The sequence below is a fragment of the Cervus elaphus genome, chromosome 18 (assembly GCF_910594005.1).
Source record: "Cervus elaphus chromosome 18, mCerEla1.1, whole genome shotgun sequence".
Classification (NCBI taxonomy): Eukaryota; Metazoa; Chordata; class Mammalia; order Artiodactyla; family Cervidae; genus Cervus; species Cervus elaphus.
The window spans coordinates 25,933,179-25,953,533 of record NC_057832.1 but is presented as its reverse complement, the minus strand read 5'-3'; the positions used below and the strand labels follow the sequence as shown (position 1 = coordinate 25,953,533).

At 36.6% G+C, this 20,355-nt stretch overlaps 1 protein-coding gene across 2 annotated transcripts in view; it reads right to left on the bottom strand.

Annotated features, from left to right (window-relative positions):
• Window positions 1-1,215: 1,215 nt before the first annotated feature.
• UMAD1 (UBAP1-MVB12-associated (UMA) domain containing 1) overlaps window positions 1,216-20,355 on the bottom strand; it is a 278,759-nt gene continuing 259,619 nt past the window's right edge. For both annotated transcript variants that reach the window (XM_043873030.1, XM_043873025.1), the window contains one exon: window positions 1,216-1,378. In XM_043873030.1, coding sequence (XP_043728965.1) covers window positions 1,343-1,378 — 36 coding nt within the window. In that variant the 3' untranslated portion in view covers window positions 1,216-1,342. The remainder of the gene's footprint in view (window positions 1,379-20,355) is intronic.

Below are 20,355 nucleotides of genomic sequence, written 5' to 3'. Positions count from 1 at the left end.
TGAGAGCCGAAGAACTGATGCTTTTGAACTGTGGTGTTGGAGAAGACTGTTGAGGGTCCCTCAGACAACAAGGAGACCCAACCAGTCAATTCTAAAGGAGATCAACCCTGAATATTCATTAGAAGGACTGATGCTGAAACTGAAGCTCCAGTACTTTGGCTACCTTATGCGAAGAGCTGATTCATTTGAAAAGACCCTGATGCTGGGAAAGATTGAGGACAAGAGGAGAAGGGGGCAACAGAGGATGAAATGGTTAGAAGGCCCCATTGACTCAATGGGCATGAGTTTGAGGAAGCTCTGGGAGATAGTGAAGGACAGGGAAGCCTGGCGTGTTGCAGTCCATGGGATGGCAAAGAGTCAGACATGACTGAGCGACTGAACAAGAGCAACAATAGAACAGACATTTTCTTAACATATAAATAAAAGGGATTGGGGGACCATTGACACCTAGCAACACGGCATCATTTTAGACACAGGTATATGAACTCCATAAAAGCACTTCTGTAAATTCACATATACACAGAGCCATATGGTTTTGTCAAATTTGTGGGTCTTAATACCTTGAGGAGAGAATTCACACAGTCAGGCACGTTCTCCTGAAAGCTCTGGATACTCGAGAATATTACATGACAGAATGTTAGTACATTTTATGGAAGGCGAGATGATCCTCACAATTCTCCCATCAATGAGAAGGACTTTCTCATTATTGAAATGGGCCCTAAATGTTAGGCAGTTAATGTGTTTTCTGCACATGTGAAAAAAAAATGATGCTGTTATACCTTCTGGACTAACATCAAAGCACACATCTGTCACACTGTTCTTTTTGGGTTTGTCATATATAGGGCTCTTTAAAAATTGTAATGAGATGCAAACTTACCCCCATGTCCCCTTCTCTACTTAATATATGAAGGACTGCTATGACTCTCTGGGGACAAAGCTCTTAGAGTAACTGTTGAGGATGATGCCTGGCATTCTGCAGTCCTGTCTCTTTGAATGTATTACACTGAGCTACCACTTTCTCTCTCAGGATGAGTTATCTCACCTGCCAAATCAGTAGGCTGGACTAGAGCAGGGGTCAGCAAACCTTTTTTGGTAAAGGGTGAAATAGTAAATATTTTTGCCCTTGAATCACATGGTCTGTGTTGCAACCACTTAACTCCATCACTGTAGAGTGGAAGCAGTCATCCAAATATGTAAACAAACAGGCATGCCTACTGTCCAATAAAATTTTATTTACAAAAATGGGGGGCCAGATTTGGCCAGCGGGTCAGAGTCACCGATGCCTGGACTAGTTGAATTCTAGCATCCCTTTTAAGCTTTTTTTCTGCCATGGTGTTTGGTTTCAGTCATCCCAGGAGAGATCAGAATTCAGGGACAGCTGGAAGAAAAAGAGAAGCACACTTTAAGAAAGCATTGGCTGGATGAGATGACTATATTTGACTTATCTTTTCACTTGAAATCTTTTAACTTTGTAGCATAATGCCCCTATTATATTTAGCAATTAGAGTGCCATCACAAAGTAAAATGTAAAACCATTATTCCTTGAAAAGAGAAAAGGCTTGCGGTATGAAATGATGCATGCAAGGAGTGTGGGTGATAATTTACTCATATAATCATTTCTATTTCAGTTCTATGGCAAGTATTTCTGGAGATGGCTCACACAGTAAGGAGATCTTTAAAGATGTGCACACCATAATTAACCTTTTTATATACTCTGATAGAAATATCAATAGTCTTTTCTCTGGTAGCAGTTTTAACTTTACTTATGGTCTACGGAATGGTTTGAATTAAAGAATGACGATTCTAAGGAAAAAAAAAAAAACCTTTATATACTTTGAGCTTAAAACAAAACATGCATATTCTTCCCATTATTTTTATTTCATAGTTAAGTTCTAGACAATGAAAACTCTGTTTCTTTTTTCTCCCTGGCAGAGGAGATTAGACAATGAACTAGCTAGGACTTCTGTAGTACATAGATCAGTGATTCCCTAAGCGTGGTCTCTGGACCAGCAGCAGCATCACTAGGGACTTAGGAATGCAAATCCTCCAGCCCTCCCCCAGACCTGCTGAGTGAGAAACTCTGAGGCTGGGGCCCAGGAGTCTGTATTTTAACAGACCCTCTAAGCAATTCTGATGCCCAATCAAGTTTAAAAACCACTGGCATAGATGATCACTTTCTAGAAACAAAAGTTAAAGGGAACACTTGACCTCATGCAAACAGCAGAATGACCCTAGAGTAGGCACACTCAAAAAGTGTGGAATAAGGACAATAAGGCTAGTATATATTACAGGCTTCCCCCATGGCTCAGTGGGTAAAGAATTTGCCTGCAATACAGGAGACACAAGAGACGCAGGTTTGCTCCCGGGTCAGGAAGATCCCCTGGAGAAGGAAATGGCAACCCACTCCAGTATTCTTGCCTGGAGAATCCCCATGGATGGAGGAGCCTGGCAGGCTACAGTCCATGGGGTCACAAAGAGTTGGATATGACTGAGTGGATAAGCACATATACAAATAAATTACAGGAAGAAAGAGGCTGGGAAAGAAAAACAATAGGTAAGAAGAGAGATAGAACTTGGATGAATAAGAACTAGAAAATCCCAGAGTTTCCATTTGCAGCTGAGGCTGAGCTCATAGACATCACCATCCCTTCCAATCTCAAAGTCACCCATTCAGCAACCCAGCCCATGACTGATGGGTGAGGACTATGCCAGGTGATGGGACATGGGGATGAAGAAGATAACTATTCCTGTCTGTGAAGAGGTCAAGGTCTTAGAATGAAAATGAAAAGAAGCAGCTCCCCTGAGAATTTACAAGTACCTAATAGTCAAAGTCAGAGGAGAAGCTGGATGGCAGGAGAGTAGAGACAAGGTGGAGAGAGCAGAGATGAAAGAGGATAAATAAGAGGATGAAAAGGATGAGCATCAAACAGTTTTCTTTGTGTTAGGGCATTGAGGAATCTGTCCTTCTAAACCCTCCCATGACTCAACTGCAAGTTCTGCTGTGACTTGGAGACACCGATCTCTAACAGTTCTTGATGCCTCACTGGTCCACTGATCAGAACTGCAAAACTGTAACCAAGAGCCTTCCCTTCTCCTCCTTTATGATGCTTACAGTTGGCAAAAAGCAAAAGTAACACAGACATGTAGAACATTGTTATATATGTCAAAAACAATATGATCTTATTCCAACATTACCTGGTCATTCTTCTAGTTCTGCCGCATAGTGTCAATAAACTTAGACCCTCATCTTAAAGTCACCTTTAGGTTCACAAGGAGAGTGTTACAGATGAAAGCATGTTATTAGAAACTAGCACCAAATCAAACATCATAGTGCTTTTAGATTCGGATAATTTCTAAACGTCCCCTTGTCAAACAGACTCGGATGTTCTAAAGAATGACTTTACTGTTTTATAGAATAATGTCTATTATTGTTTTTAAAAATTCAAGAAATACAGAAAGGTACAAAGGAAGAGGTAAATAATTTCCCAAAGTAAAGGTTACTAAATTTGCTGAACAAAAATAAATACAAATAGAATGACAGATAATTAGATATGGTTTGAGAAAGAGGGATCACACGATACCTGTTATCATTTGAAACCAAGCTTTTATTTTGGGATAATTTTAGATTTACAGAAACATTACAAGAATACTACAGAGTAGTACCAGCTTCCTCTCCTTTTAACATATTACATTACCATGGTACATTTAACACATTTAAAAATCAACATTGATACAGTATGATTACATAAATTCAAGACTTTGAATTTTGCCAGTTTTTCCACTGATGTCTTCTTTCTGTTCCAAGCTTCACATTGCATTTACTTGTCAGGTATTCTATTAGTCGAGATTCTCCAGAGAAGCAGAACCAATAGGATGTGTGCATATATTGTATAAGAAATAAATAATAATTAATTATTTAAGGAATGGGCTTGCTTGATTGTTTATTAATTTTTACTGGAGTGTAGCTGCTTTACAATGTTGTGTTCATTTTTGCCGTACAACACAGTGAACCAGCTCTATGTTTACATATATCCCCCCTTTGTGGATTTCCTTCCCAGTTAGGTCACTGCTGAGCATCAAGTAGAGTTCCCTGTGCTGTATAGTAGGTTCTCATAGGTTGTCTGTTTTATACATATTAACAATATCAGGGTATATGCATCAATCCCAATCTCCAAATTCATCCCATAGCCCCCTTCCTCCTTTGTTCTCTACATCTGTGTCTCCATTTCTGCTTTGTAGATAAGATCAGTTCAGTTTCAGTTCAGTCACTCAGTCGTGTCCGACCCTTTGTGACCCCATGGACTGCAGCACGCCAGGCCTCCCTGTCCATCACCAACACCTGGAGTTTACCCAAACTCATGTCCATTGAGTCGGTGATGCCATCCAACCATCTCATCCTCTGTCGTCCCCTTCTCCTCCTGCCCTCAATCTTTCCCAGCATCAGGGTCTTTTCAAATGAGTCAGCTGTTCACATGAGGTGGCCAAAGTATTGGAGTTTCAGCTTCAACATCAGTCCTTTCAATGAACATCCAGGACTGATCTCCTTTAGGATGGACTTGTTGGATCTCCTTGCAGTCCAGGGGACTCTCAAGACTCTTCTCCAACACCACAGTTCAAAAGCATCAATTCTTCGGCGTTCAGCTTTCTTTATAGTCCAAATCCCACATCCATACATGACTACTGGAAAAACCATAGCCTTGACTAGACGGACCTTTGTTGGCAAAGTAATGTCTCTGCTTTTTAATATGCTATCTAGGTTGATCATAACTTTCCTTCCAAGGAGTAAGCATCTTTTAATTTCATGGCTGCAATCACCATCTGCAGTGATTTTGGAGCCCAAAAAATAAAGTCAGCCACTGTTTCCCCATCTATTTGCCATGAAGTGATGGGACCGGATACCATGATCTTAGTTTTCTGAATGTTGAGCTTTAAGCCAACTTTTTAACTCTCCTCCTTTGCTTTCATCAAGAGGCTCTTTAGTTCTTCTTCACTTTCTGCCATAAGGGTGGTGTCATCTGCATATCTGAGGTTATTGATATTTCTCCTGGCAATCTTGATTCCAGCTTGTGCTTCTTCCGGCCCAGCGTTTCTCATGATGTACTCTGCATATAAGTTAAATAAGCAGAGTGACAATACACAGCCTTGACATTCTCCTTTTCCTATTTGCAACCACTCTGTTGTTCCATGTCCAGTTCTAACTGTTGCTTCCTGACCTGCATACAGGTTTCTCAAGAGGCAGGTCAGGTGGTCTGCTATTCCCATCTCTCAGAATTTTCCACAGTTTGTTGTGATCCATACAGTCAAAGGCTTTGGCATAGATAAGATCATCTATACCATTTTTCTACATTCCATAAATATGCATTAATATACAACATTTGTGTTTCTCTTTAACTTACTTCACTCTGTATGACCGTCTCAAGGTCCAGCCACATCTCTGCAAATGGCACATTTTCATTCCTTTTTATGGCTGAGTAATATTCCATTCCAGTGTATCTGTACCACATCTTCTTTATCCATTCATCTATCGATGGACACTTAGATTGTTTCCATATCATGGTTATTGTAAATAATGCTACGGTGAACACTGGGGTGCTTGTATCTTTTTGAATGATGGTCTTCTCTGGATATATGCCCAGGAGTGGATTATTAGGTCATATGGTAGTTCTATTTTTAGTTTGTTAAGGAACTTCGTTACTATTCTCCATAGAGACTTTATCAACATACATTCCCACCAACAGTGTCAGAGGGTTCTTTTTTCTCCACACTATCTCCAGCATTTATTGTTTGTTCATTTTTTGATGATGGTCATTCTGACTGGTGTGACGTAATACCTCATGTAGTTTTGGTTTGCATTTCCCTAACAATTAGTGATATTGAGCATCTTTTCATCTGTTTGTTGGCCATCTGTATGTCTTCTTTGAAAAAATGTCTATTTAGGTCTTCTGCCGATTTTTTGATTGGATTGTTTGTTTTCTTGATATTGAGCTCCATGAGCTATTTATATATTTTGGAGATTAATCCCTTGTCAATTGCTTTTCTTTGCAAATATTATCTCCCATTCTGAGGGCTGTCCTTTCATCTTTTTCATGGTATCCTTTGTTGTGAAAAAGCTTTTAAATTTACTTATGTTCAGTTTGTTTATTTTTGTTTTATTTTCATTTCTCCAGGAATTGGGTTAAAAAATATCTTGCCATTATTTATATCAAAGAATTTTCTGCCTGTGAATTTTCCTCTATGAATCTTATAATGTCTGGCCTTACAGTTAGGTCTTTAATCCATTTTGAGTTTATTTTTCTGTATAATGTTAGGCAGTGTTCTAATTTCATTCTTTTACATGTCCAGTTTTCCTAGTACCTCTTATTGAATCTCTTGAATTTTTTATTCTAATTCTGTGAAAAATGCCATTGGTAATTTGATAGGGATTGCATTGAACCTGTAGATTGCTTTGGGTAGTATAGTCATTTTTACAATATTGGTTCTTCCAATCAAAGAACATGGTACTGATATAAACATGGTACTGATATATCTCTTTATCTATTTGTGTCATCCTTGATTTCTCTCATCAGTACCTTATAGTTTTCTGAATACAGATTTTTTTTGTTCCTTCAGTTCAGTGCACTTCAGTCACTCAGTCGTGTCCGACTCTTTGCCACCCCATGGACTGCAGCACGCCAGGCTTCCCTGGCCATCACCAACTCTCGGAGCTTGCTCAAACTCATGTCCATTGAGTCAGTGATGCCATCCAACCATCTTACCCTCTGTCGTCCCCTTTTCCTCCTGCCTTCAGTCTTTCCCAGCATCAGGATCTTTTCTAATGAGTCAGTTCTTCACATCATGTGGCCAAAGTATTGCAGTTTCAGCTTCAGCATCAGTCCTTCCAATGAATATTCAGGATTGATTTCCTTTAGGATGGACTGGTTGGATCTCCTTGCAGTCCAAGGGACTCTCAAGAGTCTTCTCCAACACCACAGTTCAAAAGCATCAATTCTTCAGCTCTCAGCCTTCTTTATGATCCAACTCTCACAACCATACATAATGACTGGATAAGCTATAGCTTTGACTAGACGGACCTTTGTTGGCAAAGTAATATCTCTGCTTTTTAACATGCTGTCTATGTTGGTCATAACTTTTCTTCCAAGGAGCAAGTGTCTTTTAATTTCATGGCTTCAGTCACCATCTGCAGTGATTTTGCAGCCCCCCAAAATAAAGTCTCTCACTGTTCCATTGTTTTCCCATCTATTTGCCATGAAGTGATGGAACAAGATGCCATGATCTTAGTTTTTTGAATGTTGAGCTTTAAGCCAACTTTTTCAACCTCCTCTTTCACTTTCATCCAGAGGCTCTTTAGTTCTTCTTCACTTTCTGCCATAAGGGTAGTGTCATCTGTGTATCCAAGGTTATTGATATTTCTCCCGGCAATCTTGATTCCAGCTTGTGCTTCATCCAGCCCAGAATTTCTCATGATGTACTCTGCATATAAGTTAAATACGAGGTGACAATATACAGCCTTGACGTGCTCCTTTCCCAATTTGGAACCAGTCTGTTGTTCCATGTCCAGTTCTAACTGTTGCTTCTTGATCTGCATATAGGTTTCTCAGGAGGCAGGTAAGGTAGTGTGGTATTCCCATCTCTTGAAGAATTCTCCACAGTTTGTTGTGATCCACACAGTCAAAGGCTTTGGCATAGTCCTCCTTAGGTAGGTTTATTCCTAGGTATTTTATTACTTTTGTTATAAACAATCCCAATGGTAAATGGGATTGTTTCCTTAATATCTCTTACTGATCTTCTGTTGTTAGTGCATAGGAATGCAAGAGATTTCAGAGTATTAATTTTGTATCCTGGAACTTTACTAAATTCATTGGTTAGCTCTAGGAGTTTTCTGGCGGCCTCTTTAGGATTTTCTATGTGTAATATCATGCCATCCACAAACAGTGACATTTTTACTTTTCCAACTTGGATTCCTTTTATTTCTTTTTCTTCTCTGATTGCCATGGCCAGTTCTTGTAAAACTATGTTGAAAATACAGGTGAGAGTAGATAAACCCTTATCTTGTTCCTGATCTTAGAGGAAATGCTTTCAGTTTTTCACCATTGAGAGTGATGTTTGTTATGGGTTTGTCATGTATGGCCTTTATTATGTTGCAGTAGTTTCCCTCTATGCTCACTTTATGGAGAATTTTTATCATGAATGGGTGTTGAATTTTTCAAAAGCATTTTCTGCATCTATTGAGAAGATTCTATGGTTTTTATTCTTCAATTTTTTAATATGGTGTATCACATTTATTTGGATATATTGAAGAATCCTTGCATCACTGAGATAAACCCCACTTGATCGTGGTATATGTTCCATTTAATAATGTGTTGTTGGCGTCAGTTTGATAGTATTTTGTTGAGAATTATTGCATCTATGTTCATCAGTGATATTGGTCTATAGTTTTCTTTTTTTGTGATATCTTTGTCTAATTTTGGTATCAAGGTGATGCTGGCCTTGTAGAATGAGTATGAGACTGTTACTCCCTTTGCAATTTCTTGAAAGAATTTGAGAAGGATAGGTGTTATATCTTCTCTAAAAGTTTGATAGAATTTGCCTGGTCATTTGATAGAATGGTCAGAAGTCATCTGGTTCTGGACTTTTGTTTGTTGGGAGATTTTTAATCACAGTTTCAATTTTATTGCTTGTGATTTGTCTGTTCAGATTTTCTATTTCCTCCTGGTTCAGTATTGGAAAGTTTTATTTTTCTAAGAGTTTATTCATTTCTTACAATTTGTCCATGTTATTGGCATACAGTGGCTTATAGTAGTATCTTAGGATCTTTTGTATTACTGTGATGTCAGTTGTTACTTCTTTTTCATTTCTAATTTTATTAATCTGAGTCCTCTCCTTTTTTTCTTGATGAGTCTAGCTAAATGTTTCATCACTTTGTTTATCTTCTCAAAGAACCAGCTTTTAGTTTCATTGATCTTTGGTATATTTCTCTTGTTTCTGTTTCATTTATTTCTGCCCTGATCTTTATTTCTTTCCTTCTAGTAACTTTGGGTTTTGTTTACTCTTCTTTGTTGAGTTACTTTCTATGTAAGGTTAGGTTGTTCATTTAAGAATTTTCTTGTTTCTTGAAGTATGATTTTATTGCTCTAAACTTACCTCTCAGAACTGCTTTTGCTGCATCCCATCGGTTTTGTTTTCATTATCATTTGCTCTAAGTATTTTTTTTAATTTCCTTTTGATTTCTTTAGTGACTCCTTGTTATTTAGTAGCATATTGTTTAGCCTCCATGTGTCTGCTTTTTTTTTAACAGTTTTTTCCAGTAATTGACTTTTAATCTCATAGCATTTTGGTCAGAAAAGATATGATTTCAGTTTTCTTAAATTTAGATGTTATCTATCCTGGAAAATGTTCTGTGTACACTTGAAGAAAGTGTATTCTGTTTTTTACTTTTTTTTTTTTTTTTTTTTGATGGAATGTTGATACCAACTAAGTCTATCTGGTACAATGTGTAATTTAAGGCTTGTGTTTCCTTATTAATTTTCTGTCTGGATGGTCTATGCATTGGTTCATCCATAAGTGTGAGTAGTGTTCAAGTACCTCACTATTATTGTGTTACTGTCAATTTCCCTTTTTATGGCTATTAGCATTTGCATTATATATTGAGGTGCTCTTATGTTGGGTGCATAAATATTTACAATTTTTATATCTTCTCGGATTGAATCCTTGATCATTATGTAGTGTCCTTCTCTGTCTCTTGTAACAGTCTTTACTTTAAAGTTTAGTTTGTCTGTGACTCACTTGATTTTGGAGGCTAAGAAGCCCCAAGATTTGCATCCAGCCAGCTAGAGACTTAGGGTAACCAATGTGTAGTCTCACTCTGAAAGCAATAAGCTGAAGCCCCAGGACAACCTGATGTTTCAATTCAAGTCCAAAGACTGGGGAAAACAAAAACAAAAACAATGTTCCAGAGCTCAAATCAGTGAGGCAAGAGGAGTTCCTCCTTATTCAACCTTTTTGTGCTGTTCATGTTTTCAATTTATTGGATGAGGCCCACCCACATTAGGAAGGGCAAGCTGCTTTACTCAGTCTTACCATTGAAATGTTAATTACATTCAGTAATACCTTCACAAACCTTCACAGAATAGCGTTAGATCAAAAGTCTGGGCATCCTGTGGCCCAGGCAAGTTGACACACACTAACCATCACAGGTACGCATACTATTTGTGATACATTAATTTTTATTATTAAAATTATTTAAATTTACTGTTCGGTCATTTCTTAAAATGCTTATGGTAAACAGACAGCTCTCTAGCTTCCCCTACTCATTAGGTCAACAGGATACTTCCCAAGAGTCAACTGTATTTGAACCCAAACCTTTAAAATCATATAACTTCATTGAATTTTATGAAAAAATTATAAAAATACCAATGCAAAAAGAATGAATCATTGTTTCATAAAGACTAGATTGATCATTAGGAAGACTAGGTAAATGTAAGGTTATTCAAAACTTGCTTTAAATTTAACTGGTAAACTATTGGGAGGTAGAAGAGATCTCAGAGGGGAGGATGCAGCACTCAGATTCTCTCCCAGTGTTTTTCGGTTCTGGTTTCATTTTAAAGAAATCGAAACTGAAAATCCTGGAGAGTTTGTTATTAGTGTAGTTCATGCAAAAAAGATGGCCGGGGGAATTCCGATCAGGCAACTGCACTCAAAGAAAAGATCTTGGCCCCAAATCAAAAGATTGGCAAATGGTTATATATATGTTTTATATATATATATATATATATATATATATATGTTAAAATATGCATTTAGGGAAGATAGTTCCAAAGATGAAAAGTGTGATAGTTGTACAACAATGTTAATATATTTGTGTCATAGAATGGTACACTTAAAAATGCCTAATGCATTAAATGTTATGTTATCCATGTTTTATCACACACAGAAAAATTAAATATGAAAAGTAGGTTTATTTTTTCATATTCTGTGTTTCAACAAATTTTTTTAAACTTACAGATGATTATATTTGATAAGAGAGCTTATTCTATATTAAGTTAACTTTTATTTTAATTCAGTAGAAGAAAGGGATAATAATATGAAATTGAATGATTTGATGTAAAGGGTCCCTTCTGTGATTTTTCAATAAGGAGACCTTGAATCTCCAACATTGCTCTAAATTTGAAGAAAAAAGTGCTATAAAAAACCTATAAGAGGTGAGAGTAGTGTTTCTCAATCTAATGCAGTGCCAAGTTCTTAGGATACTTTTAGAAATGCAAGGACATGTTTTTGGTGGTCACAATAACTGGCGTTTAGTAACTGGGCTGCAGAGATGCCAAACATCCTACAGTACACAGAACCTTCATAATATCAAAGACACACCCCTCCCAAAAGTCACTAGTTACTCAGTGATCAATACTGAGGTACAGTCAATATAGTTTTAAAATTATGTTTCAATTTTGCATCATATCTGTTGACTTTCTCATGAAATTTGAAGAAAGAGACACTAGTTTACTTTCTCTCCCCTTGCTCCTTCTAACCTTATTTTTGATTAGTTTTACTATTCTGTACAGTGCTTGGGTTTATAACACTCATCTCCTGTTCTGAAATCATCATTCAAACAGTTGTTTACTCTTGATCCTCTTTTAAATAATTTGGTGCTTACCACCAGATCTTTTCATGCCCTGACTTTTCTATTTCTGCACTCTTTACTTTGATTCGTCTACTTGGTTACCTTGAGTTTGTCATACAATATATATTTTCTTTAATTGTAGTATCATTGATTTTCAATGTTGTGTTTCAGGTTACATGTCATACAATAGTTTTTCATTTTTTTTCCAAGAAAAGCTCATGGATTTTTATTTCCTTATGTTCTTTCATCTTATTATCTGTCTGTTACATTTATTTTAGGAGGTAACTTGATTGGGTTTAAAACTTTCAAATCATGCATTCATTTCCTCAGAGTTTTATAGACACTGCTTCACTGTCTTTGGTTTTGAGAATGCGGTGGGAAAGTAAAATTGGAAATTTAGTCACTCAGTCACGTCTGACTCTTTGCAACCCCATGCACTGTACCCCTTCAGGCTCCTCTGTTCACGGAATTCACCAGGCAAGAACACTGGAATTGGTTGCCATTTCCTTCTCCAATACCTGAATTATCATTTTAAATATTTTTAGGTTTTATTATAAATATAACATTAGATTCAAAGATTAAATATAAAATGTGTAAATTATAAATAATCAAACTTTAAAACTTTTAAATAATCAGTCAAGAACCAAAAGAATCACCAATATGCATCTGCCTATGGATTCCACCTCTGTTCCATTCCTTCTCTTCCCCCTGAGGGAGCAACTTTCCCGTATGTTTATCCTGCCTTTGCAATATTCCAAATAGTTTTATCATATATGTGCATATCCATAAATAATAAGGGCTTCCCAGGTGGCCCTAGTGGTAAAGAACCTGCCTGCCAATGCAGGAAATGTAAGAGACTCAAGTTTGATCCCTAGTTGGGAGATCCCCTAGAGGAGGAAATGGCAATCCACTCCGGTATTCTTGCCTGGAGAATCCCCATGGACAGAGGAGCCTGGCAGGCTACAGTCCATAAGGTCACAAAGAGTTGGAAGCGACTTAGCATGCATGCATAAATAATACATGATTTCACTATGCCTTTTAAAATTTCACTTAATATTTCTAAAGATTCATCTCTGCCACTTTGTGTTACTATACAGCACTCTTTACTGGCGTTATTGACGATTAATTTACACACCATAAAGTTCACCCCTTTAAAGTTTACAGTTCAACAACTGGCAGTATATATACAGACTTGTACAACCATCATCATTTTCTAATTTTAGAGTCATCTCATCACTTCCCCAAAAAGCTTCATGCCCATTAGCAATCATTCCCAATCTCTTCCTTCCTTTTTTTCCCATACCCTGTCTCACCACCATTTATCTGTTAAACCATCTGTATTATACATAAAATCTCCATGTATTTTTGGGTATACTCTCTGTTTCATTCTATCACTCTCCATTTGTCGACTTTTCTAACTCTCTGCCAAAATCACACTGTCTTAATTATTACAGCTTTATAGAAGATCTTCATACCTGGTACAAATTGTTACACTCAAATTTTTTAGGAGATTCAGTTTTTCTTAGCTTTCTGTCTTTCCATATATGTTTTAGAATTAGCTTGCTCATTGCATGAAAAATTCTGCTGAGATTTTAAAAACTATAGGCCAGTTTGAGAGAATATCCATCTTTAAAATATTAAGTATTGCTATCCATAACGTGATACATCTTTTTATTTATCTAGTTCCCTAATGACTTTCAAGATTTATTATTTTCTCTAGGTAAACCATGGATGCTCTTTATTAGATTTATTCCCAGATACCTTCTGTTTTTGTTGGAATTATAAATTGTACCTTTTAATTATTACATTTTAAAATGTTGATGGCCATTGTTTGGAAAGGCAATGAATCTTTGCATGTTGGTCTTAGAGCTGTATACAACAGGAGAGTAACTTTGCTAAACTCTTCTGTTATTGCTAATATGTTGTTTTTAGATTGTTTGTGGTTTTCTATCTATGTAATCATAGTAACTGCAACTAGTGTTGGGTTTGTTCCTTTCTAGTCTTTGAAGTCTTTTTTTTCTCATCTTATTGTCTGGCTAGAGCTTCCAGCTTTAGTGATGATCAAAACATGATAGCAAGCAAATGTCCTTTTTCTGATTTCAAATGGGATGCTTCTAACTTATCATCATTAAGAATGATGTTTACTGAAGCTTTAGTATATGCCTTCATTCAAGTAAAGTAAATAAAATTCTCTTCCACTCAAAGTCTGCAAAGACTTTTTATGCTGAATCAAAGCTTAACTTTATCCAATTTTTTGAGGGGGAGGGTTTCTAGTGAGATTATATATTGGTTTTTCTTTTTAATCTATTATGGTGGGTCACAATTCTAGATTTTCTAATGTTAAACTACTCTAGCACTTCTGGAATAAACCCAACTTAGTCATGATAAACTAAAACACCAAAAAACAAAAAACACAGTGGATTTGATATTTTGTTTAGCTCAGATTGTACTTGTCTATTTTGGGTACCCAGATTATGCAGAATGATTTAGAGAGTAGTTCTTATTTTTCTATTTGCTGAGTAAATCCATAAAAGATAGAAATGAGCTGTTGAATGTTTAGTGATTTCCTAAATCCGATAAAATTTCCTGGAGCTGGTCTTTCCTTATAGGAATATTTTAAATTATTGATTCAATTGCTTTAATAGTTTTAGGACTATTCAAGTTTTGTAATTCTTAAGTCAGTCTTTAAGTTATGTTTTTCTAAGAATTGTTTTATCTAGGCTTTTAAATTATTGGCATAAAATCGCTCATGGTATTTTCTTTCTGCACTCTATCTATATTTACATTCCCCTTTTAGTCATTTTGTACTCTCTTTTTTCTCAATTGTTCTTGCAAAAGGATTGTCTCTTCAAAAAGTTGTCTTTTCAAAAAGATTGTCTTTTCAAAAAGTTAAGTTTTAGCTTTATCGCTGTTTCTATTATACTTCTGTTTTCAATTTCATGGAATTCTCTTATTTTCATTGTTTCTTTTGTTCTCTTTGTTTATTCCTTGTTCCTTTCTAAGCACTTAAGATGGATACTTGGTTCATTTTCAGACATTCCTATCGAAAGCATTATGGCTGACAGATATCACTCAAAAATAGTAGTCTTGACATGTTAATTTTCATTATAATTTAGCTGTACTTAAAAACTTCATTGTGGTTTCTTTTTCAAAAATTTTATCGGAGTATAGTTGATTTACAAAGTTGTGCTAGTTTCTGCTGTTCGGCAAAGTGAATCAGTTATACGTGTACATATGTCCACTCTTTTTTAGATTCTTTTCCCACATAGGTCATCATAGAGTACTGAGTAGAGCTCCCTGTGTTTCATAGCAGGCCTTTATTAGTTATCTGTTTTATAAGTAGTATGTATATGTCAATCCCAGTCTTCCAAATTATCCCTCCTCCACCTTCATCTTTCTCTACTGGTAGTCACAAGGTTGTTTTCTACATCTCTGACCCTAAATAAGTTCATTTGTACCATTTTAAAAGATACCTCATATAAGCAGTATCATATATTTGTCTTTCTCTCTCTGACTTCACTCAGTATGACAATCTCTAGATCCATCCATGTTGGTGCAAATGGCATTATTTCATTCTTTTTTAATGGCTGAGTAATATTCCATTGTATATATGTACTACATCTTCTCTATTCATTCTTCTGTCAGTGCAGATTTAGGTTGCTTCTATTTCCTGGCTGTTGTAGACAATGCTGCAATGCATGCTGGGTGCATGTATCTTTTTGAATTATAGTTCTCTCTGGATATATGCCCAAGAGTGAGATTGCTGGATCACATGGTAACTCTTTTTTTTTTTTTTAAGGAAATTTTTACTGTTCTCCATAGTTGCGGTACCAATTTACATTCCCAGCAAGAGTGTAAAAGGGTTCCCTTTTCTTCATACCCTCTCCAGCATTTATTGTTTGTAGATTTTTTGACAATGGCCATTCTGACTAGTGTGAGGTGATACCTCATTGCAGTTGTAATTTGCATTTCTCTAATAATTAATGATGTTGAGCGTCTTTTCATGTGTTTTTTGGCTATCTAAAAAATGTCATTGTTTCACTCTAAGATTTGATAATACCTATTTCCTCTCAACACTGACTACATATGTATATATGCATATATATATATATAAATATGATTCCATTGCCTTCTGTTTCCTCTTATTATAGTGAAACAGTCTACTGTCTATGAAATAATCATTTCTTTGTGATATCTATTTGCTTCGGGCCATTTTAAAAAAGTTTGTTGCTACAGAGTCTACAGAGTCATTATGAGGTGACATCTAGGCATTGATTGTCTTGTTGTTTCTCCTGCTTGGGAAACTGTGGTTTCCAAAAGTGTAGATTAATAGCTTTTAGCATTTCTGGAAACTTCTTAGCTATTATCACTCCTTGATTAGCTTTATTCTCTCTTTTCGTGAATCTTACTTGACATATGTTTGACTCATTTTATCCTCAGTATTTTAAATTATTCTATTTTCCAGTCCTTTTTCTTTCTGAATTATATTTTGATTAAATTATTAACTTCTTCCTTCAAGTTGATTAATTCTTTCAAATGTGACTAATCTGCTCTTTAAAACATTTTGTTTGTTCTTTCACCACTTACATATTTTTGTTTAAATACTCCATTTAGTTATTTTTCATAACTGCCTGATCATTCTTGATAGTCTTCTGCTGCTTGTTCATTCTTCTGATTCTGTGAGTTATTTCTTCAAGTACTTCATAAGCAGCTATGCTGTATCTGACAGCTGTAACATAGATGGCTTACTTCCTCATGTGCTTGGTGGCCTTAGCTGTGAACCCATATTTGCCCACTTATAAACTGTGGGAATCTGAAGGGTTATTCTGTAGGATGTATTCCCAAGAAAATCTGGTTTGTTTCTGCTGGGACTGGGAGGACTACCCATCTGGGACCATTTAAGCTCTCCTGGAGAGTCCTGGACTAAAACAGAATCTCAGGTTCAGTGCCCCTTCTTTGCTCTTAACTCTAGATTTAGTGTCAAAACTGCAATACAAATGACTGGCATTTTCTCTCAGAATAACCCAGTTTCTCTCCTTTGCTTTTTGTTCAGCATATTTATCTGTTCACTGCTCCAAGCTCCACTGTTCACTCAGCTTTGTTCATTTGCGATGTGGGAGAGAGGAGGATTGGCCTTGGAGATTATTTTACCTACTTCTAGGGAGTACAGCAATGAACCAAAATGTTTTATTTAGGATCTAGCTGGTTTCCACCAGACAGTAGCTTGTCTGCCGTTGCTGCTGGAAGTGGAAGTTCTATTCTGAATCTAAGTTCAATAAATAAAACTTGTGTGCTGATCATTCTGTCTTGGTTTTCCCAGCACAAGGTACCCTATTATGGCTTAAAGGGTGGTATATCTATAATTATTTTTAAATTTTCAATTTAGAAATAAGGGAACTGGGGTTCTAAAAGGCTAAGTGACTTACCCAATTCATGATAAAGGGGGACTAGAGACTATTTTATGTCCAATCCAGTAGACTTTTCAATAACTCCTACTACTCTTTAGACCTGATTTTAGAAGACATGTTTAATTAAATTCCACCTGTGTTTATATTATAACCAGGTCTATAATTTTGTTTTTTATGTCTGTGCATAACCAATGTTTTATGTCTGTGCATAACCAATGTTCATGTCCATGTTTAATCACATAAATACATAAATCAAGCCTAAATAGAAGCTATTATAAATACAATTTAATCTATATAGAGGCATGACTATAAGGGAAACACCTTGGAGACCCAAAAGGAAACTACAGAATCCCAATCTTGTCTCTCTATAATAAGCATGGCCTTTAAGATCAAAATAATTGTACACAAAGAACATTTGTTTTTACTTATACACAAAAGCAAACAATTGCTGGTGAAGATGAGAATGACTTGGATTAACTATGTTAATCCACATTATGCTATGTCTCAAGTAGTTTTTTGAAATAATCCTTCCACTAATTCATAGGGTGAAATTATAAATTATATGAATACACCAATGAAGAAAAAAATGTGGGATTCCTTATGGACTCATCGTCTGTCCTCAGGAAATCTGTCAACATAAACAGTTGCTAGCATAGCACAAAATTAATAATGATTAATAATCCCTCTCCCAGCCCAGGGAGAGCAAGGGTGAAAACTGGAGGCAATCAGTGAAGGAGTTCTTTCAATTTAGGGCAGTCTGCTATCAGAGAACCTGGGAGGGAAGGATTAGAAATACACCCTCTGATCTACCAGCATTCCAGCAAAGTTATGAATAGCTGCCACAAGTGACCTTGGGATTTTTAAAATTCCATCCAATAGTTTCTATTTTACTAATTTTGTTTAGAAGTATTTTTAAAGTTAAAATAATAATGAGTTAATATCCTAAACTTCATTTTAGATATTTTGAGGATTAAGGGTGGAGAGAGAATATTTTTTAAAGTACTTTTCAGGTGACTTGGCCATATTACTTATCCCTTTTCAAAAGTTTTCAGAGATTCCCCCCACCCCGCTGCCCCAGAGGTATTTAAGTGAATTATTTTTTATGTCCTTGTTGATAAATGTACCTACAAGTCCCCCCCCGCCCCCCCCCCACCCCGGCTTTGGACTTTCCCATTCAAGTTTTAATTCTCCATCCCCACCACCCCCCACCAAAAAAAAACAAACCCAACATCCCCCTCTGGCGTGTAGCTCTACTTGTCAAAACCAGGTATTGTTTTAGTCAAATGTGACTGTAGTTTGAATATAGTTAGGCCGAGGCATTTTCTTTGGGGGTGGGACTGTAAACCTTTTAAAACCTGTGTTGCTAAGATTGTTCACAGCGCAGTGCACATCTGCTATTACTCTTGAAAAACACTAACAGATGAAGATGTTTATGAATTCAGTGGGTGAGAATTGAGAGATGGAGCTTGGAGGGGCAGAGCCTGTATCACCCCTTGAACAGTGGGAGACACTAAGAGAAGTCAATTTGGAGGGAAGGGGACACAGAAGAAGGTGGTTTCAACAAATCAGGTCTGTAACTGGCATCCCCAGAGTCAACTTCTAATTTTTTTTTTCTCCAGTTTGAGATTTAATACACCTACAGTACTGTATAAGGTGTAGAGCATAATGAATCGACTTACATGTACATCATGAAATGATGACCACAATAAGTGTAGAGAACAGTCATCATCTCATGTAGATACATAATTTTGTATGTATATAAATAAATATACAAAATATGAAAAAAATATTTTCCTTGTGATGATAACTCATAGGATTTACTCTCTTAACAACTCTACTTCTAATGATTATTAATTGATTAATAATCTGTAAATGATTACCAATTTAGTGAATTTTTCAGGGCTTTTGTTCTTCTTTGCAACTTCTACCTTATATAATATCATGGAACTTCATAGGAGATAACGTTTTTTTCCTACACCACGGGATCTTCCCCACCCAGGGCTCAAACCTGTGTCTCTTTGTCTCTTGGATTGGCAGGCGTGTTCTTTACCACTAGCGCCACCTGGGAAGTCCATTTATATTACACATACTTTCAAATACAGGCTTCCACAGTGGTTCAGTGGTAAAGAATGCCTACAATGCAGGAGACTCTGGGTCAGGAAGATCCCCTGGAGAAGGAAATGGCAACCCACTCCAGTATTCTTGTCTGGGAAATCCCATGGACAGAGGAGCCTAGAGGGCTATTGACCATGGGGTCGCAAAACGGTGGAACAGGACTTTGTGACTAAATAACAACAATACCTCTCAAATCTGCTCTAAAGTTTAAGCGTGAAATTACTGATTTACTTTTCCATGAAATATCTAACAAAGCCCCCCACCCCCCACCCCCCGTCCCAGGGGAGTGGTCCTGGTATGTGGGTGTGAATGAGTACTCCAACCAATTCGATGTGCCAGGAGGGTTTTAAAATGAGATACCATCAACTTAAACATCCTGTGCATTCTAAGTTGCCTTGTATCACTATTATTTTTTATAGCAATGATGGTTTCACTTGTTAAGGAAATCAGCCAATTCTGACTTAATAATGGGAGTAGTTGGTATCTCCTAACGCAATCATTTCTGATTGCCTGAGGAGATGTTAAGTCTCTGGAGTATGAAGTTAGGGCAGTGAGAGAAGCTGGTTACCCCTGGAGCCCAGTGGGAAGCAGGCAACAGTTGGCATTTTCTCAGGGGAGCCAGTTTAGTCATTATTTCAGTGTTTGTGTGCGTGAACACCTTCAAAGCGAAATTAATTTCCCTTTTGGATTACTTAGGATATTATTTTTAATGCTGAAGTTTTCCATATCATCCTTAGCCACCTTTATCCCCCCTCAGAATGACTTAAGTAAAGAAAAAAGTCACATGATTGTTTCCAGCAGCACATAAAAAGTAAGATTTTGAGACATTTTGTTATTTCCTGTGATTTTGTGTAGACATTCTGTGATGAGTGTTCTCCAAGGAAGAAAAAAAAAAAGAAACAAAAACATTTAGTGTTATGTATTAAAATGAAATTTGTTTTATTGGAATGAGGGGGTGAAGCTCTGCTCAAAATATCCAAAAATGAAATTCCACCTACTTCTGTCTATAGCTGAGGTCTAGAGCCTCCAGGTGGCAGATTCATAAGTCCTGTCAAATCAGCAGTGGCATTAGATCAGAAATAAAGCGCGTGATAAATGGAATGTACTTGAATCATTCCAAAACCATTCCCTGCCCCGACTCCCGGTCCATGGAAAAATTGTCTCCCAAGAAATCGGTTCATGGTGCCCAAAAGGTTGGGGACCGCTGGTCTAAAAAAT